Genomic DNA, 25,715 nt, shown 5'->3' with positions numbered 1-25,715 from the left:
TTTATTACATTAACCCCAACTTGTATCTCAAGTCGAAATTAATGTAACTTGTTGATTGTGCAGCTTTAGCAACGCTGCCACTTTGTTGCCTTTAAAACTCCTGTGCCTTCCTGGTCGCACACGGAGCCTGCACCACGAGACAGCTTTCTGCCCTCCTAGACGTGCCAACAACTCTCAGGAAGGAGAACAATGAAGGATTGCAGGCCAAGGAGGTGTCACCCCCACTCCTGCAGGAAGCCACTTAGATGTTACCCCCAAAAGGCAGACTTCAAAGGCAAATCTGCCTTTGAAGAGCAGAGGTGGGACGCCAGGGAAGGGCTGCCTCATTGGTAAGGTAGACAGACAGGCTGTCACGAGGAGCAGAGAGGGAAAAATAGATGCCAAACCGTTTTGCCCAGGGGCGTGTAGCTCTGAGGTAGCCACAACCCAGGGGTGGGATTGGGAGGTCTATACACCGAGAGAGGGGTCTCGCCATCCTGGGAGTGGGAAAAATGGTGCATCCTGGGATCGCCAGTTGCCACACTCCACAGGAAGTAGTCACTAGACGTGGGGGGGGGGCCTGGTAGCCCATTGACTACCAACTGCATCTTGCCCTGAGGGTATTTTCCGAGCCTATGATGAGCACACCTGGCAGCCAGACCTCAGATTCCATCCGACTTAGAAAAAGGACAGAAGAAGGACTTCTTTGCTGCACAGAGGGACCAGCAAAGGGAGGCTGTACCTGCTGCACCTGGTGGTTAGCGCAGAGAGGTACTGTGCCTGCCATGTCCTGCTCAAGGATGTCATCTCCAGAGCCCTGTCAAGCCAAGAGAACTTCAAGGGCCATCTGACTGGCCTCCTGTTCGCAGCACGGGGACCCAAAAGCTGAAGAAGCCTGCTGGGGCACGTTGGTAGCCCAAAGTCTTCTAGCTACTACCACCGCTACCATGCTGCAACGAGGACCAAGAGCCAATGCACAGAGTTTGCTGAGCCCGGGGGTGCTGTCAGAGAGTAGTTGAGACCCTCAGAAAGCGAGTTATTGACCTAGGAAGGATTGGCCTGTGACCACGACCATGGGCGACTGGACAGTAGCAACTGGAATTCGGACAGATCAGAGAGGACCTTGTGGGATGTCAACCCAGCAACCAGGACCCCCTCACCATCTTTGTGGACGAAGAAATCCCTGCATGAAGACCCTCATCGACCACATCGCGTCCGCAGTATCCTTAGAGCAACTTCAGCATCCTTCATCCCTTGCATCAGGACCACTCCAAAGGAATCCATTGCAAGGTGGAGAAAGTGCCTGGAGCTGTTGACTGCTTCTCCTGTGAAGGTAACTCTTATTGAGGATCCTGCTCATCCCCCTTATTAGCTCCCTGCTAGCCTTTGTCACCCTAAGTGCTTCTAACCAACTGCATTGGCACTTACCTAAGTTTTCTTTGAAAAAGTTTCTAAGTGTACAATTCATTGGCTTTGCCAAGGCTCGTTCGCGGTTTAATGAAATTGCTTTTATGTATTGTTGCATGTTAAGTATATACCATTGGAACCCTCTGGTGGATTTGTCTCATTTCTTGAGTATTGTGTCGATTTCTTCATTTGCTTTGGTGCTGTATACATGCTTAACACTGGTTCCTCTATGTAAACCTTGCTGCTCAGTGCCACAGACACCCAGGATTGAGCTGAGGTTTTGACGGACAAAAAACAAGGGTCCTAAAGGGGTTGATAAGTGTACACAATGAGGTTGCTCTACACACCATATAATACACCCCATTACCTCACAAACACATATTAAACTTTTCTGAAATCGCAATCCAAGCTACCTTCTTATATTGGTGATCTGAGTGCACTTAAATCTAAAAGACACAGGGGGCATATTAGCAAGGAATAGCGATATTTATCGCAAAACCCGCTTAGCGCATTTTTTTAATCGCTGCCTATTGCTGGATATGTTAGCGGAGAAAACATGCTATTAGCAATGTTTTTATCCATTGTGCTAAAATATCCAGCGATCGCGGCGAAATGCATGAATATCGCTGAGAATACAGCGATATTCACGCATTAGCGACGAAATGCTCTTAGCCATGTTATCCACCTCCCATTGGATAACATGGCTAAGGACTGGTCTGAGCAGGCGTTAGCTTTTGGCGATAGCGGGAATATTTCCATCGCTACGCCTGCCTTGCTAATAGGCGATAGCGACGTTAGCGACTGCTTGCAGTCGCTAACAGGTTGGGTACGCCCACTTTGCATGTCATTAGCGATAAATATCGCTGACATGCCAAGCGGGTCCCAAACCGGCTACTATCGCCTAAAAGCTGTCGCTAACATCAGTTAGCGACAGCTTGCTAATAGAGCAATAGAATTATCGCCGCTTAGCGGCCGAAAACGGCTGCTAAACCGGCGATAATTGCCTATCGCCACCCTTGGTAATATGCCCCACAGTGAATAAACTAAAACAGGCTTTCAAAAATGAAACATGAAATTGATTCTCACTTATCCGTAAAGGTTAGTAAAAGCAGTTCTAGAGTTCCAGAGTATTTTATTCACCATGGCAATAATTTTCAGATTATCGTGATTTATAGACCAATAACCAAAGGCTGTGTCAGTGATGAAAAAAATGGAGCATGTTCTCTGTTTATCTCAATATTTGTTCTGTCAAAGAGTCAAGTATTCTTTGGGTTACTTATGTTTACCCGTGCAGGAGTCAGAAGTGTCAAATCAGCAGTTTTTATTGTGTCATCAAGGAACAGCCAGTCAAATAAAGAGTTGAAAAGTCATATCTCTCACTGTTCCAATGAGCTTCTGAAAGCTAGCGGTTGCTTTGCAGGGGGTTGTTTTTTCCTGTTATTTGTTTTATTTTCGCCAAGTAATTGCTATGAACATTTCTAATTTCTGTCATAAATAAGACAGTTTCTTGAAAATATTTTTTGTAATACATTCCATGTAGCAACCGTTTTTACAAACACAGCTACACTATTATCCTATTTGATATGACGTTATCAGACAAGAAAGCATATTATATACCCACATGCACATTGATGCTGGGTAAGGAAATGTGCCACTCAGTCAGTTCCAGTTTAACAACCGAATACAGCAATCAACGCCTGAAATGTGACCGTTTAACACTTGCAAAGGGTCTGCAACCGCGCATCACAGTGCGTGCCACTTCCTTGGTAACTTTTGACCCATTTAACCTAGAAACTTAAAGGCAGATTTATCAACACTTTGAACCGGTGCAAAGTCAGAAAAGTGACACAAACTGGAGCAAAATGTTGATTATCTATTTATTTTCCAGCACACTTTTTTTGAATGTTCTGGGAGGTTGCCTTACAAATTATGCTAATAGTGCTTCGCACCACTTTGTGTTACTTTGTGTCAAGTGGGCATTCCATGTGTGGTAAATGGGTATTCCCATGCTACAGCCCATGATTTTTGACTCAAAGCCCTATCTACTAACAAGCATAGATATGTCTTTGCGCCAGAAAGTAACACTCGCCTGAGGCAGGCGCTACCTATGAAAAATATTTTTATTTCTCCTAACTTTTCAAGTTTTAAAGGTTGTCTAAATTTGTCTAAGCACAGTCTTCTGTGATGGTAGGGCACCCTTGCAGTGCAAACCCACTGCTAGGCTTCACAGTTCACACACATTAGCCTGTGCTATAAATAATAAGCATTTGCAATGCAGTCGGTCTCGCCTTTGGGACCTTATATGTATTTAGCTATGCAGCGCATTAGCCTGGGTGCTGAAACATCTACTGATCTTTAACATGGAGGGAAAGTAAGCACAAAACTGCGTGACACGCCAGGTATGGGAACACATGGAGAGAAATATTGCCTTTCAGCGGGAAATGGTATAGTCAAAAGCTCTGTTTTCAATATAAAATCAGGGACTTCAGTGGTCATATCACTGAAAAGACAAAATTTGAAAAAAAATATAATTTCAGTTAAATATGTCAAAAACAGAAACAAACAAAGACAGAGAATTGATCCCTCTGTGGTGTGCTGTCTATTATTGAAAATTAACAATCAAATGACAAATTTGAGTGTCTTATCATATTCCTTTCCAGGAGGTTGTTGGAATGTTCATAATTTATAAAAGTGCAATACATTATGTTTTTTATGGTATATTAAATGTACTTTGTAACATTCCTATTTGTATGTTTTTATCAAATTATTGTGGGATTTTGTATTAAATAATCATATAAGTGCCTTGACATCCTGAGTTAGTGTGTTCCCTTGATGATGCTTTGATGTGTATATGACTATTGCGGATATCTGTATATTAATGTGTGTTTGATGAAGTATCTCAAAAGGGAGAATTGATTTTTTACTTTATACTAAAGAATATACAAGAGGTCTCAGATGCTCAACCTAAAAACGTGCCTTTGCTTTATGCTGCAAAGACTGCATGGCGCTACGCAGCCTGAAAGAGAGCCAAAGAGCCATGTTTAGCAGATGCGGCACTGCCTTTATCTCTCCTAGCACAGCAAAGTAAGCAACATTGGTTTTTGCGCTATGCTATTGATAGAGCGCGCGGGTCACCCGACCAATAATTTCGCCGCTTCCGGCTTCGGGCCCATATATTTCAAATCACCATATACATTGATCGGATGACCTCACGGTCTGCTATCAAAGTTTGTGAGTTCCTTTCGTTATTCCTCAGCGTACCCGACTTACCATCCACCGATACGGGTACCTATGACCACAATGGATCAGGGAGCTAGCTGTAAAAGGAAAGGCAGCAAAATACAAACCCAACCAATAACCTTAAAAATATTCTTAGCAAATGACCACGGACAACTGGAAGTTTTAAAGTCTTTATCTAAAGTTCGTTCTCAGAAATCATTAGGTTTACAAGAATAAGACAATCAATAATCAAGATAATGAAAAGTACGTAACTATAGAGAAATAAAGTCAGGGTAATCATTGAAGTGTAAATATGAGATATAACGGGAATATGCTATGCATTCAGGGCAAGAGTTCTTTAGACAGTCTAAGTAAGGAGGTTCTAGACCATATCAGGAAATGACAAACTGCAATGCAAAATATAATTTCTAGCAGGTAGGGTAACATAGGAACTCTTTATGAAATAAATGCAAATGACTTTATGATTTCAATGGATGCGAAAAAAGCATGGAAAATTAACATGTGCAAAAGGTATGTCTTTATTAAAGCAAAAGACAGAAATTCAGAAGGTGCAAGATTTTAAAGATTTCAGAGCAATATTTACCTAGACTGGTGTGGAAACCAAACCCTGGCCACGGGTCAGTTAAGGACAGGAAACCCTCAAGGAAGGATACCCCTCAGTGGACAGCAGATGCAGAATGGACACCCAGGACAGGACAGGAAACCCTCAGGACAGGAATCAGGACAGGAAACTCTCAGGACAGGAAACTCTCAGGACAGGACCGGCACCCGCAGTTCGGAAGCAACGCCTGCGCTCCACCCTCTCTGCAGCTATCGATCAAGACCCCGACTGGGTCAGCGAACTCCCAGCAAAGTGCTCCGCCAGCACTTTTAAGGTTTAGTAAAACCTTAGTCTATGGTCAATTTCGGACAGAGTGCTCCGCAGTACTCTGTATCTTCAGTCACCTATTGAGTGCGTTGGGTCAGTGACAGGTCAGCTAAACCAGACAAGTCGGACAATTTCCCTAGGTGAACCCAGGGTAGTTATACTGTTTTGGGACGGTGTACCACCCCCCAATGTTGCAAAGTGTCAGAATCCCTCAATTTGGATTGGTCCTAAGGTAGGATTTGGGTAACACACCAATCAGAATAGACTATTTGGAGGCCTAATTTACATCTCTGGGCACCGCCTAGCAAGATTGGGGTTCCCATGAGAAAGACGCGCAGAATACAATGAAAGAATACAATTGTGTTACATTTAAACAATATCATGATGCCTCGGCTGGGCGAAGGTGTCCTCTTCCCAGGGTGGCTCTGGCATCAACCTTCTTTGGCCTCAGTTCAATGCCATAGTAACTTCTGGCGAGTCTGCGCAGAAATACCCTCCAAGATGGACTCCCCAGCCCAGCACCCCTCCGAGTCGAGGATACATGAAAAGTAAGCGAAAATAAATCAATAACACAGAAGTGACAGTATGAAAACACATCATGGGTTTTATACTTTAAACTTATCATTGTAAAAATATACTATGCAGTTTAAATGTTAGCAACATATATACTTGTCACAAGAGCATCAGCACGTTATTCACGAAAGCTGTGTATTACGCATGCGCACTTTTTCCCACCTAAACTTATAACTACGTCAGGTCACGTGAGTGTGACTGACGCATGCGCAGAAGAAATTTTCCAAGCGGCGGCCATGTTTTAGAGACATGGATTAGTTATATTAGAAAACACATAGAAAAGCTTCATCTACTTCGGTCGAATATAAAAAAATATAAACATTAGTAAGACGTACAATTTATTAATTGATTACACACGGGCGAGGTTCATGACTCGAGCAAGTCGCGATGCGAATCTTGCTCTATCAATCCCCTCTTTGATGATATTTACTATCATCACAAAATTATGAAACCAGATGCCAACTTCTCACACCTTATACAGCTCTATTTTTTCCAACAATCGATTCAGCTTTTCTTTCTCATTTTTGGTAGGGTGAGAATTTTTCACCCTTTTGTATATCTGATTATTCATTTCTTCTAATTCAAGTTCATCCACACTTCGTTTCACTCCTCTGGCATTCACTTGATGCTTTCTGGTGTGCTTACGACATTTGCAACAGACAAATATGAAGAATAGGATAAGACCTATAATTCCAATTGGCATCAGTACCTTGAACAATAAGCTTTTACCTAAGCTAGCAAGCCAATGACCTACGTTTGAGAGACCATCTACTAGTCTCTTCCAGGCACTGTCAACCTCGAGTGGTTTGAGTTCCTTTTCCAAATTAGTAATGTTTTTCACATATCTTTTGAGCTGCACACTTTTGTCCGGAATATAAGTGCAACAATGTTGCGCCTTCAACATCCAGCAGACTCCGCCCTCTTTTGCTAATAAGGTGTCAAGAGCAAGTCTGTTCTGCAAAACCATTGATCTGATCGCAACCATTTCGGTATTGACCAGCAGAAATCCATGAGCTGTGTCAGTAGACAACACATCCACTATTGTGGACAATTTGCAAATTCTGTGAGTGTTCAGAACCACTCCCACTCCAGGTATCAGTGCACTGAAAATACTAACCATTATTTCACCTACGCTTTCTCTTTTACTACGCACTAAGCCATTAGTATTTTCATTGCTTCCAGCAACTTCATTCACATGGTATATTTTCGGGAAGACAATGCCAAAATAGCAGCTTCCATACCAGTGATCCGGCAATTTGAAATAAGCCTTGTCTCCACATATATAATAAATTCCGGGAAACACAGGCTCTGACCCATTTTTGAAACCCCAACCTCCAATTACTTTGTAATTATGTTCACATTCACTGGAACCAATGAAAATGTTATTATAGTAGCTAGTCTTCTCGCGGTGAAGACATAGCTTTCCTTTCTTTTCAAAATCCAGCAACAGAGCAGGACCCGCCCCACCATTTGAGGTGCCTTCCATGTTCTCAGCCCATTTTGGCGTTTTCTGTCTCTCGTCATCTGCCTTTCTTTGTATTTTTATTCTCCTTTTCTCTGCCATATTCAGGAACATCTTTTCCTGTTCACGCAAAGAGCAGGTCAAGTTATCTCTGTGTGCGTCACCTATGTCGATATTACCTATAGTCAGGAAGTATTCGCCCATGTAGCGAGTAACGTCACTTTTGGTATGTACAGGATTCAGGTTCCCACGTATAGGAAGTTCAGAAAAGATCACGTCATTGTTAGAGTAGTAGTACTGTAACGGTCCTCTTTTGTAAAATAAGCTTGCTAAAATGCTACATGATATTCCATATGTCAGGGGCAGGTGATGGTATGTCACGGCTTCAGCTACAGAGGTAGGTAGCTTCATGCAGACATAGCAATCTTCAATTTCCATAGTCTCTACGTAGTGTATTAACAAGTTTGCGAAAACATTTAAATGTGTCCTGTTTTTAACTCCATGATAATGTAGTCTTCCCTCATCTGATGCTTCTAGGTCTCGTTTTGTTTGTTTCAGTGCTCTCTCATGTCTTGCTACACTCTGTGTTGTCAGCTCCTCATTGTCAGTATTTACAATTTCAGTAGGGTCAATATTAGTATTTTTGCTCACCGCAAAAGGAATGAACACTGTTAGTCCTATCCAAACTAATATCAGCATAATTATACTACATACACATACCTTGCAGCATGTTTTGCAACAACTGCGACTAGGTCTACCACTCACGCTTGAATCAGACATTTTGGCTCAGAAAAAGTTTCTCGACCCCTCTTTGTGTCTTTACACGAGTATCTTACTTTGTGCAAATTCACGGTGGCTCGTCTTCTTCTTCGGCAGAGTACTCAGCGACTGGTTCTCCGTCGCTTTCGTCAGTGATATCAAGATCTTCAAATTCTTCCAAAACGAGCGTCCATTCAGGAGACTTGTACTTTTTGTTCTGTCTTTTTATTCGATCGCTCCTTCTTTTGGAAGTGTCTTCTTGTTGCTCAGCTATGCGAGCACTTCTCCTTTCTTCAGCACGTTTTTCTTCCACTGTCTTTATCCTCAGCCTCAATTTCTTTACGAAGCCAGGCTCAATGTGCTTTCTTTTCTTAAGTCTTTTAGTTGGCACTTGTATTTCGTTTTCTTCTCTTGCTCTTTTATTTTCTTTAGTTTGTGGCAACTCTGCTTCTTCTATTTCCCTTCCTATCTGACTAGTTCCAGGGGTTGCATCTATTTCTTCTGCCTGGTTACTAATCTGGCCTTGTTCAGGAGTGTCTTCAGCTTGCTTATCAAATGTCTCTGTCTCTGTGTCCTGAACACGTTTCTCTAATCCTGTCTGATCCTGTTCGAGCACTTCGATCTCTTGATTTTCTTCCGCTCGAATCTCTTTACTAGGTCTAATCTGTCCCTTTTCGATATCAGGAGTCAGTGGAGGAGTATCGACCACTTGTTCTGTCCCTGTCTGACCTTCTCCTTCCTCAGTTTTGATGTGAATCTCAAGAGTCTGAGGTTCTTCGCCTGTGCCTTGCTTTGCCTCTCTATTCCACTCTCTACCTTTCCAAATTCGTTCACTTGTTCTGATGGGGTCTTCGGTAAGGTCAATCAATGGTATCCACTCATCTGGCCATATGCTTGTCAGCTCGTCATCAGCTACTTCCAGACCAACTTCTGGGAACCCTTCAGCAGGCCGGACTCTTGGTAGCTCGTCATCAACTACTCCTGGACCAACGCCTGCAGACCCCTCAGCTCGACTGGTACTGGGCTGTGCGTCGTCAGTTACTTCTGGTCTTGCTTCTGCAGGCCCCTCTGCTGGACGGCCTTCTTCTTCAGGCTCCTCGTCTGGTAATACCTTCTGGGTGTGGCTGGCGTGGATCCAATGGGGAACACCGGCACACTTCACTGCTGTGGTCGTTACCAGGATCACTTGGCGCTTTTCTCCCCACCTTGGTTCCAGGCAGCTCGATCGAGTATGCTTCTTTATCTTGACCCAGTCCCCAGGATCCAGTTTGTGGAGAGGGGTCGTTGGATTGGCGACGGCGTCTTCTCCGATCTGGCGAGAGATATAACGCACTTGGTCACCTAATCTCTTGCAGTATTCAAGCACCAAATCATCAGTAATACTCAACAGTTTGCTTCCTGGTACCCACGCTTGTCTCATCACTCTTCCCATCAGGATTTCATGGGGGCTCAGGCCTGTCTTTCGGTCTGGAATACTTCGAAGTCCCATCAGGACCAGAGGCAGGGCCTTCACCCAGGTCATACCAGATGCATCACACAATTTCGCTAGTCTGTTTTTGATAGTCCCGTTTATTTGTTCCACTACTCCAGATGCCTCTGGACGATATGCACAGTGGAGTTTTTGCGAGATCCCAAATGCCTTACAGAGTTGGTCGATCACATCATTCTGAAAATGTCGGCCTTTATCTGATTCAATCGTGACTGGAACCCCGAATCGAGGTATCAGTTCTTTCAGTAAACACTTTGCTACTGTCAGTGCGTCGCTCTGGGGAGTAGGGTAAGCTTCCACCCACTTTGAGAATAGGCAGACAATGACAAGGACATAACGCTTCCCTTCACAACGTGGCATGGTGATGAAATCAACCTGTATTTTCACAAAGGGACCCCCTGATCTCCCAATTTTCCCCAGTTCCACCATTGTTCTCTTGCCTGGGTTCATCTTTTGACATGACAGGCACCTCTGGCAGAGAGACTCTGCTACTTTCCTGAACTTTTTACTGTACCAAGTCTGTTGGAATACCAGAATCATGGCGTCCCTACCAATGTGTGATCCCTCATGTATCAATCTCGCCATTGTGCCAAGCAAGTGTCTGGGTAACACAGGCATACCATTTGGGCCCAAGATGACACCATCCTCACGTCTTGGTCTACACCCTTCTTCCTTCCACTTCTCTCTCTCTTGCCAGGGTGCCGCCTGCTGCCATTCTCTCACTTCATCCTATGTAGGCACTTCTTCAAACACTCGAAGTTGGCAGCTGGTTCCGGCCCCCCCCCGCTTTGGATTTATAATATATCGATCTCTGGCGCACAATTGGGCCACTCGATCAGCTAAATCATTTCCCAAAGATACAGAGTCAAAGCCCTTCTTATGAGCAACACACTTGACCACTGCCAGTTCCTTTGGTAACTGAATTGCCTCTAAAAGGTCTTGAACAACTTTTCCATTTCGAATAGGGGTACCTGATGAAGTCAGGAACTCCCTCTGTAGCCATAATTGGCCAAAGTCGTGCACAACGCCAAAACAGTACTGACTGTCAGTATACACTGTTAGGCGTATGTTTTTCCCAATTTTGCAAGCCTTTATCATAGCGATCAATTCGGCTACTTGTGCAGACTTTACTTCAAATAAATAACCTGCTTCTACAATTTTTGTTAAGGAGACGACCGCATAGGCAGCACTCAGGCCTCCTTGTTCATGTCTTAGGCATGAACCATCCACAAACAATTCCATGTCATGTTTAGGCAAAGGTGTTTCACTAATGTCTGGGCGTGGTTTTGTGCACAATTCTGTCAGATCAATGCAGTTATGCTCATCTTCTTCCCCATCTTCCATATCCATTGAGTCGGGAAGCAGAGTGGCGGGGTTCAGAATGTTGCACCTGACAATTGTTATATTTGCAGCACCCACGAGAATCCTCTCGTATTTAGTCAGCCGACTAGGGGTGAGATACTGAGTTTTCGTTCTGGTTAGTAAAATTACCACTCCATGTGGAACATACACAGTTACAGGATGTCCCATGACAATGGACTCACTCTGTTCTAAACTTGTGCAGGTAGCAGCTACTGCTTTCAGACATCCTGGTAATCCAGCAGCCACTGGATCCAGGGTGGCAGAGAAATATGCCACAGGCCTTCTTGTTCTGCCATGTTCTTGGGTTAGGACTGACAATGCACAATTTTCGCGAGTGTCACAGAACAGGGCAAATTCCTTGGAATAGTCTGGCATTCCCAACGCAGGGGCTGTGCACAGACAATCTCGCAATTTGGTGAAGGCTGTTAAGCTTTCATCATTCCATTCTACAACATCTGGTGATCCTCTCTTGGTCATTTTTATTAAGGGCCTAGCTAGGACTGCAAATCCCACAATCCATTGCCTGCAGTATCCTATCACTCCAAGGAACATTCTGATTTCTTTCTGAGTACGGGGTAACTGCATTTTTTGAATTATTCTTACTCTTTCTGACGTTACTTTCCTGATGCCCTTTTCTATCTGGTGCCCCAGATATTTTACTGATTTTGCACAGAACTGTAATTTTTCAGGGGCCACTTTATGTCCCTTCTCACCCAGGTGGTTTAGTAGGGCAATGGTGTCAATCACACAGTCCTTATGACTTTTGGACGCTACCAAGAGGTCGTCGATGTATTGCACCAAGACAGAATTTCCAGGTAGGACCAAAGTTTCCAAACATTTTTTCAAGATCTGATTAAAGATAGAGGGGCTCTCTGTGTACCCCTGGGGGACCCTGTTCCAGACATACACGTGACTGTTGAAGGCAAATGAGAAAAGAAATTTGCTGTCTGGATGCAAGGGAATGGAAAAGAATGCATGACATAGGTCTATCACAGTGAACCACTCAGCATCCCAGGGAATCTGGTACAGAATCACTGCTGGGTTCGGGACAATAGGGCAGCAAGGAACCACTATTTTGTTTACCTTTCTTAGGTCCTGCACTACTCTGTACTTGCCACTAGGCTTTTTGATGCCCATAATCGGTGAGTTGCAGGGGCTACTCATTACTTCCTGTATGATGTTTCCTTCTAGCAATTTTTGTATTTCCAGGGCAACACCTGCTCTCACTTCTGCATTCATTCTGTAGGGTTTAGTATTAGGGTATACTGCATTGTCCCTTATTGCTATCTGTATGGGGTCTACGTTTTTCATTAATCCTACATCTTTTCCGGTAAAGTCCCATACCTCTGGCTTCACTGTTTCTTGGAGTTCTTTGGGCAAATCCTGCATAGTCATTCGTTTTATTTCTGAGTCAAGTCTGATTAACATTAATTTATAAATGCCATCTTCATCTGGGGTCTGAATCTCAACACCCTTTGGTGTGCAAAAGATGGTACAGTTCATTTTGCACAGCAAATCACGTCCCAGTAAGTTCACTGGACTGGTGTCACAAACGACAAATCTATGCATTTCTTTAAAGTTTCCAATTGAGATCTCCATGGGCTCGGTAACAGGAGTACTAATCAGTTGATTAGATACACCTACTACTTGGATGGCTTCTCCCGAGAGGGGTAGGTTTGGAACGTCCACTGTTCTTACAGTAGAACGGGTAGCGCCAGTGTCCAACAGAAAAGTGACATCATTTCCGTCAACCTTTCCTTCAATGTATGGTCCGGACTGGTCTACCGGCAAGGAGGCGCCAAGTACGCACTCCTCGTCCTCCCCTCTCAGGCCCCGTCAGTACTGGTCATCACAAAGGAAGGTATCGTTTAGTAAATACTGCGAAGTTGCTGTATTTCTGTTCTCATTGCTTTCCCAGACTTCTACGTCATCACCCTGCGTGGACTTTCCCTTAAATACTTGCTTTGGTGCTCGGGGCAACTGAATCGTTTTTACCTGTTGTTGGGTCTTTCTCGTTCTTTCTTTCTGCGTCTGTGGAGTTAAATCAGGTGTTTGGGCGTTATCATCCTGCAGATAAGGACACTCGTTTCGCCAGTGTCCAATTTCCCCGCACTGGTGGCAGGGAAATTTCTTCTTTGCCTCCTCCCTGCTCATTTTGGGCCGGGGCTTTCCTCCACCCCCACCCCCAGGACCTTTATTCTGAGTAGATTTAGCCATTTCATTCAATTGTTTTTCCTGCTGTTCTGCGAGCTTCACTTGAGCCCACATAACTTTCTCCTTGAGAGCCTTTTTCTTTTCTGCCATCTCGTCCTCACAGTACTTTGCGTACCGTAGGACCTCATCCATCTTTTTAGATTGCCAACAAATTTTGTTATCTTTTATCCACTGACAAATTTCGGGTCTTAAACCGTTTACAAACCTGTAAATAAAATGTGTCATATCCTTCATCTCGATGTTATCTATACCACTGTATGTTTTGAACACCTGCAACGGCCTTTCATAAAAGGAGTGCACTGTCTCTTCTCTTTCCTGTGTTGTCCTGTCTATTTTGGTCCAATCAGTTTCCTTTGCGGGCACCTTATTTTTCAAATGCTGAATTACTTGTTCATACTTTCTCATCACTTCAACAGACGGTTCCCCTGTTCTGGAATCCCTCGAGTACTCTTCACTAGGCCAGGCTATCGCTATTTTACACTCGGTCCACAGATCTACCGGAACCACAATGTCAAAGAACCCATCCAGGTCCTTCCACAGGCATTTTTGCACCTTTACAAACCTTTCCACCTGTCTATACCAGTCAACTGGCTTTTCGCGCAATTTCGGGAAATCGTTAGTAAAGGACACAATATCCTGTCTGGGCCATGGAACGTGCACATATTTTCCACCTGGTACTTCGCGCATGGGGCATAACTGTTCTGGTTTCTCAGTTTCCCTCAGAATATATTCGGGAGATACCTCCCTAGTCCTGGCCTCATCCTTTTTCTTGGTCCACCTGGCTTTCCATCTATCCACATCTCCCCATTTCTGCAATACTGACAATAGTTCCTTGACCTGTGCTTTCTTCCCTGAAGCATTCAAGTTTTCCAAATCTTTGTCTGAGAAATCTGCCCTATACGGTTTTTGCAGGGGTTTCGATCTTGAAATATCTATTCCCATGCTAGCAGCAGTGTCTGTCAGTTTTTCATGAAGTATTCGGGTATTTCGGGTGAGACTTTTGCATATAAACAGCATTTCGTCTTCGGAGTAGGTATTTAATCTGTCTAATCCTACGTTTCCTGCCATCAATTCCTCTATGTCTATTCTCAGTTTGTAGAGATCTAAAGGTTTCGTTGGGGACGCTGGTTTTTCCAATTCCTGACTCCACCTTTCAATTTCTTCAGGAGTCACCAATGTGACACTCCTAGTGCCCGAGGTTGATTCCATCTGAATTGCCCTCGTACTAAACGTGTGCGGCTTCGGTATCCTTTTCCCGTTCTTTCTAATGGGCAGATCTAGTAGCGAGACCTCCGACTCGCACTCACTTGTCTGGTCATCTATAATTAAGGGTTCTGGTCTGGACGGTGCAAGGACAGGAGTAATTACGGGAGGTTTCGGACTCCCTTGACGATCTCCATACAACGGAACCACCGGTCCGATTGTTACTGGGATTGTCAAGGCTTCAGGACTTGCATTTAGTTGTGACATTTTCCGTATTATTTCAGCTCTCTGATTTCCTAGCGCTTCTCGCTCTTTCTCTTCTAATACCCTGTCCAAGGAGTTTCCATGTAACACCTGCGGGGTCAGAATGGGAGCATAACTCGGGGCAGTGGGATGAGTCTCACTCGGCCCTCCGCCATAGTTAGGCTTCTGAAACAAACTTCCTGTGCCTAGAATTCTCGGATCTTCCTCGTCCCGGGGCTGTAATAACGGCATTTCTGAACCTAAGGACCTCGCTTCGCCTCCGTAGGGGAGACGCGGGCAAAAATCTCCTTCCCGTGAATATCCCATCTCCCCACCTGCCGGTCTCCGGGGGTAAATACTTCTGGTTTCTACGGGCCCTAGATTCTCAGTATAAGGAGGAATTAGATAATCCCCTCCTACACTTATGGGCCTGACCTCTTCCCTTTGTAGAGGTCTCCGGGGAATATCTCCTGCACTGGCAGGTCGGTGTCCTTCATTATAAGGAGGCGGACTTCTCATGCATAAATCATCTAATAATTCATCATCTGATTCTCCCGGGGGCCCCCAATGTTTGGTCTTTTCTGTTCTTTTTCCCCCCCCAGGAGGATCCTCTGGTTGCATCATGGGAAACAGTCCCTCAACAATCATGCTCTGTCTCCACTGCTTCATCTTTTTATCTCTGGTATCTTGTTTCAGTTTTGGGTAAAACTTGGTCAGCCCTTTGTCCATTCGGGGTTTATCTCTTTGGAAAGCCTCAATCTCCCATTCCTCTAATGCCTCGTACTGCGTTAGTCTCGGTCTGGGATGTAATTCATTCATTCGGTTTCTTAAATTGAATAGGATCCTAGCATTAAAGGTACCCTCTAACGGAAAAGCCATTATCCCGTCGTCTTTGGTGTATTTCACCCAATTTTCTAACCACACACATGTATTGTACCCTCTATCAAACATCATGAAAGAGGCGGGAGTATTTGGTGATGGAATAATAACGCCTTCTCTAGTTTGAATCGGCTTATCCTTTTTGAAGTAATTCTTTACCTTATTTACAAGGGACATTTTTCTCTTAGTTCCGTACATAATATCGTATCTATTAGCCTTCCACTGATCTCTTTCAAAACCTAGGTTTCTTGGATCGGGTCTAGTTTCTGGAGTATACGAGTGCCACATACGATTTCTACGCTTAACTTTGTTTACAAAATTACCTCCAATCAGAATGCGTCTTGCAATTCCGTGCGACCAATGGGTTCGCGAGTTCAAAATATTTTTCGGCCAATGGGTGCGCGGCCCCTTCGTGAGACAGTTCTCACTCTTCGGCGCTTACCCCTCCTTCACAATTCCAGCCCCGTTACCCGCCCGCTGTTTCTACCAATCCCAGCGCGGCACGGAGTGACGTCAGAGACGCTTCGCGACTGACTCCCTCCCTTCACAAGGTAACGGAAACTTTCTTTCTTTCTAAAGTGCTAGTGCTTGGTTATTTTACAACGAATACACATTCGCCACAGTGCTCAAGTGTCTAGACAGGAAAGAGTTGTTTTACTGCAAGTAAACTACTTCCATTTACTTTTCACACGCTGCGGGTAGATCTCTTCCGCCTACCCTTCGCTCTAGCATCAGTGAACCTGTTACTTCCCTAGACCCATCCACTTGTTCCGGGATATATCAGAGTCTAAGGTTTCCCAGCGGACCCCTTTGCTTTCACTCAAGCTCCGATGAACCTGCTACTTTTCCGATGTGACCCTTTGCTAGGTTGCGCCACTATTGGAATTTTGCCAATGAACCTCGTTACTAACATTTATTCACACATGTATTCAGAAAAAACCCTAGTTAGTGCTTCTGGGTTTACCTAACCTGCACCTAACTTTCCTTGAGCCTGCGACCTCAAGGCAATGGATTCTATTCACCACTTGCCATTCAATTCCCCGGGGAGTTCTGACAACATTTAACGAGACGTTTTACAAACGCGTGGATTAATACATATAACAATATAAGAACAAGAATAACAATTTTAAAACAATTCATAAATTTAAAAACAACACATTTCAAGAGAGTGATCAGTTCTTCGAAACGGTCGCTCTTGTAGCAGCATCAATACTAGCAGCTACCGACTTGACTAGCCTAACTAGTTCTACCTAACCTTTAACTAGTCCCTAACCATAGCTCTGCTACCAGAAAAACTGATAGAGCGCGCGGGTCACCCGACCAATAATTTCGCCGCTTCCGGCTTCGGGCCCATATATTTCAAATCACCATATACATTGATCGGATGACCTCACGGTCTGCTATCAAAGTTTGTGAGTTCCTTTCGTTATTCCTCAGCGTACCCGACTTACCATCCACCGATACGGGTACCTATGACCACAATGGATCAGGGAGCTAGCTGTAAAAGGAAAGGCAGCAAAATACAAACCCAACCAATAACCTTAAAAATATTCTTAGCAAATGACCACGGACAACTGGAAGTTTTAAAGTCTTTATCTAAAGTTCGTTCTCAGAAATCATTAGGCTTACAAGAATAAGACAATCAATAATCAAGATAATGAAAAGTACGTAACTATAGAGAAATAAAGTCAGGGTAATCATTGAAGTGTAAATATGAGATATAACGGGAATATGCTATGCATTCAGGGCAAGAGTTCTTTAGACAGTCTAAGTAAGGAGGTTCTAGACCATATCAGGAAATGACAAACTGCAATGCAAAATATAATTTCTAGCAGGTAGGGTAACATAGGAACTCTTTATGAAATAAATGCAAATGACTTTATGATTTCAATGGATGCGAAAAAAGCATGGAAAATTAACATGTGCAAAAGGTATGTCTTTATTAAAGCAAAAGACAGAAATTCAGAAGGTGCAAGATTTTAAAGATTTCAGAGCAATATTTACCTAGACTGGTGTGGAAACCAAACCCTGGCCACGGGTCAGTTAAGGACAGGAAACCCTCAAGGAAGGATACCCCTCAGTGGACAGCAGATGCAGAATGGACACCCAGGACAGGACAGGAAACCCTCAGGACAGGAATCAGGACAGGAAACTCTCAGGACAGGAAACTCTCAGGACAGGACCGGCACCCGCAGTTTGGAAGCAACGCCTGCGCTCCACCCTCTCTGCAGCTATCGATCAAGACCCCTACTGGGTCAGCGAACTCCCAGCAAAGTGCTCCGCCAGCACTTTTAAGGTTTAGTAAAACCTTAGTCTATGGTCAATTTCGGACAGAGTGCTCCGCAGTACTCTGTATCTTCAGTCACCTATTGAGTGCGTTGGGTCAGTGACAGGTCAGCTAAACCAGACAAGTCGGACAATTTCCCTAGGTGAACCCAGGGTAGTTATACTGTTTTGGGACGGTGTACCACCCCCCAATGTTGCAAAGTGTCAGAATCCCTCAATTTGGATTGGTCCTAAGGTAGGATTTGGGTAACACACCAATCAGAATAGACTATTTGGAGGCCTAATTTACATCTCTGGGCACCGCCTAGCAAGATTGGGGTTCCCATGAGAAAGACGCGCAGAATACAATGAAAGAATACAATTGTGTTACATTTAAACAATATCATGATGCCTCGGCTGGGCGAAGGTGTCCTCTTCCCAGGGTGGCTCTGGCATCAACCTTCTTTGGCCTCAGTTCAATGCCATAGTAACTTCTGGCGAGTCTGCGCAGAAATACCCTCCAAGATGGACTCCCCAGCCCAGCACCCCTCCGAGTCGAGGATACATGAAAAGTAAGCGAAAACAAATTAATAACACAGAAGTGACAGTATGAAAACACATCATGGGTTTTATACTTTAAACTTATCATTGTAAAAATATACTATGCAGTTTAAATGTTAGCAATTATCATTGTAAAAATATACTATGCAGTTTAAATGTTAGCAACATATATACTTGTCACAAGAGCATCAGCACGTTATTCACGAAAGCTGTGTATTACGCATGCGCACTTTTTCCCACCTAAACTTATAACTACGTCAGGTCACGTGAGTGTGACTGACGCATGCGCAGAAGAAATTTTCCAAGCGGCGGCCATGTTTTAGAGACATGGATTAGTTATATTAGAAAACACATAGAAAAGCTTCATCTACTTCGGTCGAATATAAAAAAATATAAACATTAGTAAGACGTACAATTTATTAATTGATTACACACGGGCGAGGTTCATGACTCGAGCAAGTCGCGATGCGAATCTTGCTCTATCACTATAAATTAATCACCCCCATAGTTTTTTATTGCAATCTGCAAACAATTTCTATTTTCCAGGATATAGCGTATGGCTACCCAACAGGCCTTCCAGCACTGGTATAGACCTTCGCTCTGCATAAGATTTTTCTAGGAGTCACTAGAATAGATGGGGTTTCAGTAGTTTCCTAAAGGAGATTTCTGATTTCTCCCATGTAGTGTGAAAAGGGAGCTCGTTCCAGGGCTTAGGAGCTAGAAATCTAAAGGAGCTTCCGCCTCTCCCTACTTTCTTAATCCTAGGAACCAGAAGATAGTTTTGACCCTCGGAACGTAGGGTTTGTTTGGGGACGTACGGAGAGATTAGACCCGTAACTGGCAGGGGTCCTTTTCTGTGCCCAGCTCGATGGACCAGGCAGAGGGACTTGAATTGTATTCTTTCTTGGACTGGCAGCCAGTGAGGAGCTGCGGAGCAGGGGCAGCTGAGGTGTGTTTGTGGATCCTGAAAAGCATCCGTGCTGCTGCATTCTGTATCATCTGCAGTCGGTTGGTAACATATTAGGGGCTGCTGAAGTAAAGGGAGTTCCCGTAGTAAAATCGCGAGTTGATGAGCCCCTGAACTACTATTCTATATTACAAAAAACAGTGGACCCTAGTAGTTTGGGTGATCAGGGTAAGAATAGACACAAACTGGAATAGTATTTATGTCCTTTGTCCAGCCGGACAGGAATTCATTTGGCGATGCACACAATCAGAAAGTAATGTCAAGGGGGCACAGCCCGTGACCCACAGTGAACAAGACAAAACAACAAGTATAGGCAAGAGCGAGCAAATCGGTCTGTATACTTATAATCATTGAACAGACTTGATTGTAGTTTGAGTGACCATTGTACATAGTATTCACAAGCATATTCAGTACATATGATCCTATTGTGTCAACGACGTTTCGATCCCGAAAAACAAGACAAATGGCATCATCTTCAGGACAAATATATAAATCATGTTTGTCTTGGAATTATAAACAATTGCCTTTCATGCAAGACAGATCCTTAGGCGGGGAGGTAGTACAGGTCGAGAGAAGTGAATCGATTTGGACCAATGATAGCGTGTATTTCAGATTATCCCGCTTTTGAGTCAATTAGACCGTCCAAATCACGGCTCGAGTTGTGCCGGTTGCAGAATCGCAGGACGCGGCATCTCTGGCGGGGATCGCCCTGAACTACTATTCTGCACAAGTTGATAGAAAGCCAGCTCAAGAACTTTCTTAAGGCCGCAAAGAAGTCCGAAGCAGCACGCTGCCAACATTTTTGCCTGGATTTCCATGGTGAGCCTTTCATCGATCCAGAAACCTAAACTCTTCACTGATGGAGCAGGTGCAGGACCAATCCTAGCTCAATCGGCCAGCTAAGTTCATTCCAAAGGGAGGGGTCGTTTCCAACCACCAGCCCCTCTGTTTTGTCTCTGTTCAGTTTTAGATGACTGTCCGACATCCAGCTAGTTACATGCTTGAGACAAGCATCTAGCTGCTGCGAGGTGTTCTTAACCCCATCCGTGCTAGGCACGGTGCTCGGGTGCTCATGACGAGTTGAGCTCGTCATGAGCCGCGCAACGCTCGCACGCTGGGCTAATTCCCCAGCTGTACTGTGCGTTCTAAGAAACGGGCGCGGTCATGACGAGCTCAGCTCGTCATGAGCACAGCGCAACCGTGCTGCGTGACGAGCTCAGCTCGTCACAAGCACCGTGGCGCTGCGCGCACCCCCCGCTCCCCAGCGCAGCGGGGGAATTACCCCCGCTGCGAAGGGGTTAATGTCTGTAGAGAGCGAGACAACAATCAAAGTGTCATCTGCATATGAGACAGGCGCAAACCCATATGTTTGCAGAATTTCAGCCAGAGGGTGTATATAAAGATTAAAACTGTGCTGCGAATGATGAATTATGTGGCACGTGTGGTCAAATCTATAATCATGATGAAAATGCAGTTGCCACTGAATCAAAAAATTCCAGTGGACCTGTGTGAAGAAGTGTTGGAGATGCAAAATGAGGGAGCATCTAGGCTTCCCCTGATGATTAGATTACATTTTAATTAATAATAAAAACACAATTCTGTTAGTTGAAATACATTATTTAATACACGTTTTCAGTAAGTTAATTAATTACGTATTAATTGACCAGGTGATATATATTATTTTTTTTCATAAACTTTATTCGACGATTAAGTCATAAAAGTATACATAAAAATAATTAGTATTTTAAAATCCATTAAAATTCATACAGGTGATATTTTAATTCAACTATGTAGGTTCCTAATTTAAAATCATAATTGATTATTCAAATTAAGTATTTAAATAAGTTGTAAAGAATTGGTATGTTGGAGAACAAATCTTGCAGTTTAAATGAAAGATACAGGCTTTATTTTAGGATTTAGCATTGAACTCTAATCAAAATTAATTATTTCGACACAACAGATTTAGTCTTAGTTTTCAGTAGTTTACATTTCTCACTAGGATATTTTCAAAATTTGTGGAGATGTCTGAATCAACACCAAGGAACTAAGTAAATAGTCTCACAAACAAGCTCTACATTAATAATTTATAAGCACTACCCACAAGGACATCTCTTAATGCTGGCCAAATATATTTGTATGGCCTGGCTCATGGAGATAGGCCATATAATATATTAAAAAGTCTATAGCAGTTTGTCAAAGACACTTTGTCCAGGGTCAAACTGGGACAGAAAGTGGTCACAGGCACCAAAATAAAAGTAGCCAACATAAGTGAATCAGATTGTTAAAGAAGTGGTGATATGTGGTAAAATGAGGGAAATCCACAGTAAAAAAAACAGCCCACCAGATCATAAATAAGGCTCCTTGCTTTCCGTTTTCACTGTTTTTTTACAGATAAATACAGACAGAAAAACATTTATTTTCTTGTCTGTATTTATTTTTAAATGTGGATAAAACCGAAATTGGGTGCTTTTTGTGTGATTCTAAATACACTTTACCATGACTGCCAGGCCATTAACTGTGTGTATTGATAGGTAAGGGGGTTAAAAAAGAAAGGAATTTTAGTAAAGAGGTTTAAACAGCAGTAGATATGCACAAGGCTGATACTGAAATCTGTGGGGCAGATTTACAAGCCCCTTGCGACACTTTTGCGTCACTGTTGCATCACTTTTGTGACGCAGCGGGGGCGTAAACAATGCTGTCAATTTACAATGTGACGCATCAAGGAAGATGTCGCACGTTGTAAAGCCCTGCGTCACATTATGCCTACGTCAGGTATAATGTATGCAGGGTGGGCATTCCCATGCAGGAAAGCCTTGTAAAAGTGACGCAGTGAAATCTACAAGATTTCACTGCGCCACTTCTAGGACACCACTGCGGTAAAACCTTACGCCTGCCTGAAGCAGGCGTAGGGAGTGACACACTACAATAAGTATAGGCCTCAACATGCATTGCTGGAGTTGCGTCGTGCTTGTGACACGACTCCAGCAATGCGTGACTTTTGGGCCAACAGATGCATCAGAATTTCTGACGCATCTGTCAATCGTTGCGCCATGGTGCGCCGTATTGTAAATACGGCGCATCCATGGTGGCGCAAGGGTATCGCAAGCTGGCGCAGGGAAACTGACGCATCTCTACAGATGCGTCAGTTTCTTGTAAATCTTCCCCTGTATATTTTCATATAAGTGTATTGATTTATCTTCTGGGGGTGTTCATATCACTGAAACCAGGCAGGCATTCATGCATGACTGCATATTTATTGGTTGAATAAATGTGGAAATAAACCAGTTTCCTCTTAATTGTTTTCGCAAAGCCCGTAATAAATATGGATAAATACAGATAAAGTTGACAAAAAATAAATATTGATAAATACAGATAGAAATGTCAAAAAGATAAAAACTATAAAACCAGGACTCCTAATCATTAAACAGGACCACAGACTGACAGAAAAAGGCCCACACACTGACCTGCTAGACTAGCCCTTTCTGGAACTGCCCGATTGCCCCAAGGGCCAGTCCGAATAAACCAGTTTCCTCTTAATTGTTTTCGCAAAGCCCGTAATAAATATGGATAAATACAGATAAAGTTGACAAAAAATAAATATTGATAAATACAGATAGAAATGTCAAAAAGATAAAAACTATAAAACCAGGACTCCTAATCATTAAACAGGACCACAGACTGACAGAAAAAGGCCCACACACTGACCTGCTAGACTAGCCCTTTCTGGAACTGCCCGATTGCCCCAAGGGCCAGTCCGAATAAACCAGTTTCCTCTTAATTGTTTTCGCAAAGCCCGTAATAAATATGGATAAATACAGATAAAGTTGACAAAAAATAAATATTGATAAATACAGATAGAAATGTCAAAAAGATATAAACTATGAAACCAGGACTCCTAATCATTAAACAGGACCACAGACTGACAGAAAAAGGCCCACACACTGACCTGCTAGACTAGCCCTTTCTGGAACTGCCGATTGCCCCAAGGGCCAGTCCGAACAAGACTTTGTCCAAAGTCATGCCCGATCGAGCTGTATTTTAGATCTGGTATCGATGCGTAGTTAATGGAACGTGGAGCCAGAGCTTAAAACACCTTGTTTTAGGTGGAGTTAGTTAATCCACACTACTGAGTGAGTGGTTGTTTTAAGGTTGGGCTTGTTTTCCGGCTGGAGCTGGTTTGTCACTAGTACTTGGTGAAGGGTGGATTCTGGGTGGATCTGGCTTCTAGGCAGATTTAATTCATCCTGGGTACTGAGTGAATGGTTGGATTCTGGGTGGAGGTGGCATATGCCCAGTATTGGGTTAGTGGTTGGCATCTGTGTGGGGTTTGTATATTCCCAGTATTGGATGGATAGTTGGCGTCTATGTGGAATCAGGGTATTCCCATTATTGGATGAATGGGTGGCCTGTGGGCAAAGGAGGTTTAGCCACATTATGGAGGGAGTCAGTGACTTCTGGGTGGAACTGATGTGTTCCCAATACTGGGTGAATGATTGGATTCTAGCTTCTGTGTGGAGTTGGTTTGTGTGCAGTACTGGGTATATGGTTGGCTTCTGTGTGAAGTTGGTGTAGCCCCAATACCGGGTGAATGTTTGTCTTCAAGCTTCTGTGTGGAGTTTGTTTATGTGCAGTTTTGGATATATGGTTAGCTTCTGTGTGAAGTTGGTGTAGCCCCAATATCATGTGAATGTTTGGATTCTAGCTTATGTGTGGAGTTACTTTGTGTGCAGTAATGGGTAAATTGTCGGCTTCTGTGGCTTACTCCAGTACCGGGTGAATATTTGGCTTCTAGCTTCTGTGTGGAGTTTGTTTGTGTGCAGTACTGGATAAATGGTTGGATTTTGTGTGGAGTTAGTGCATCCCAATACTGTGTGAATGTTTGGATTCTAGCTTCTATGTGGAGTTTGTTTATGTGCAGTTTTGGATATATGGTTAGCTTCTGTGTGAAGTTGGTGTAGCCCCAATATCATGTGAATGTTTGGCTTCTAGCTTCTGTGTGGAGTTACTTTGTGTGCAGTAATGGGTAAATTGTCGGCTTCTGTGGCTTACTCCAGTACCGGGTGAATGTTTGGTTTCTAGCTTCTGCATGGAGTTGGTTTATTCCCAGTACTGGGTGATTGGTTGGCTTCTGTCTGGAGTCAGTGTATCACCTAGTACTGGATGAACACTACTGGTGAACAGTACCTAGGACTGTGTGGGGGTCAATGTGTTCCTAGGAATGTGTGAACTGTTGCCTTTTGGGTTGACTTTCTGCTCTCAATGACATTTTACTTTTTTCTCCTCAGCCCTGGTGGTGGGCACCCTGAGCCAGGATTTCCCACAGCTGCATGGCTGTGCCCAGGGGAGCTGCTACCCGGCCACAGGTGACCTGCTGGTTGGCCGAGCGGATAAACTCAAGGCGTCGTCCACCTGTGGCCTAAGGAGATCGCGGCCATACTGCATCGTGAGCCATCTGCAGGTGAGTGGTTCCTGACCAGCTGTGCCCTCATGCTACAGGAGATGTTCTCGTCTATTCTATCCTTGGGATTTATATAGTGCATGGCTACCCAACGGGCCTCCCAGTGCTGGTAAACCTCCACTCTGAGATGTAGAGTGCCTGCTTGATATTAGAATAGATGGGTTTTCAGTTATTTCCTGAATCTGACTCCGGATCTGTCCAGCCCGATGTGGACGGAGAGCACATTCCACAGTTTGGAGGCTAGAAATGCGAAGGAGCTTCCACCACTTTTTGTTTTCTTAACCTTGGTGACCCAAAGTAGTTTTTGACCCACCGATCGTAGGTTGGGATTTGGCGCATAGGTTGTTGGATGAGATGGGGCCTGTTTTGTGTATGGCGTGGTGGACTAAACAGAGAGATTTTAATTGTAGTCTCTTTTGGATTGGAAGCCAGTGAAGTGCTGTTGATGCGGGTGTTGCTGAAGTTCGCTTGGGGATGTTGAAAAGTGTGCATGCCGCTACATTCTGCACTACTTTCAGGTGATTGATTATGTATTTGGGACTACCTAAGTACAGGGAGTTACTATAGTCCAGGCGTGAATTTATTAGACCCTAAACTACTTCTCTACGTGAAGGAGCCAAAGCCAGCTTAGTATTTTTCTTAGGGTACCAAGAAGTCCAAAGCTGCAGGTCACCCTCTCGGCCTGGACTTCCATGGATCGCTTCTTGTCTATTTAGAACCCTAGGCTCTTAACTACCGGGCGGGTGTGGGGAGGGGCCCTAAGTTGACCGGCCAGTTAACCTCATT

The 25,715-nt window shown here is 43.9% G+C and overlaps 1 protein-coding gene across 2 annotated transcripts in view; it reads left to right on the top strand.

Annotated features, from left to right (window-relative positions):
• LAMB2 (laminin subunit beta 2) overlaps positions 1 to 25,715 on the top strand; it is a 301,168-nt gene that overhangs the window by 82,153 nt on the left and 193,300 nt on the right. For both annotated transcript variants that reach the window (XM_078661826.1, XM_078661827.1), the window contains exon 3: positions 24,757 to 24,929. In XM_078661826.1, coding sequence (XP_078517952.1) covers positions 24,757 to 24,929 — 173 coding nt within the window. The remainder of the gene's footprint in view (positions 1 to 24,756; positions 24,930 to 25,715) is intronic.

This window comes from Lissotriton helveticus, chromosome 9 (assembly GCF_964261635.1).
Source record: "Lissotriton helveticus chromosome 9, aLisHel1.1, whole genome shotgun sequence".
Classification (NCBI taxonomy): Eukaryota; Metazoa; Chordata; class Amphibia; order Caudata; family Salamandridae; genus Lissotriton; species Lissotriton helveticus.
Note: the sequence above shows the minus strand (reverse complement) of the source record. Positions and strands in the feature narration are given on the sequence as shown.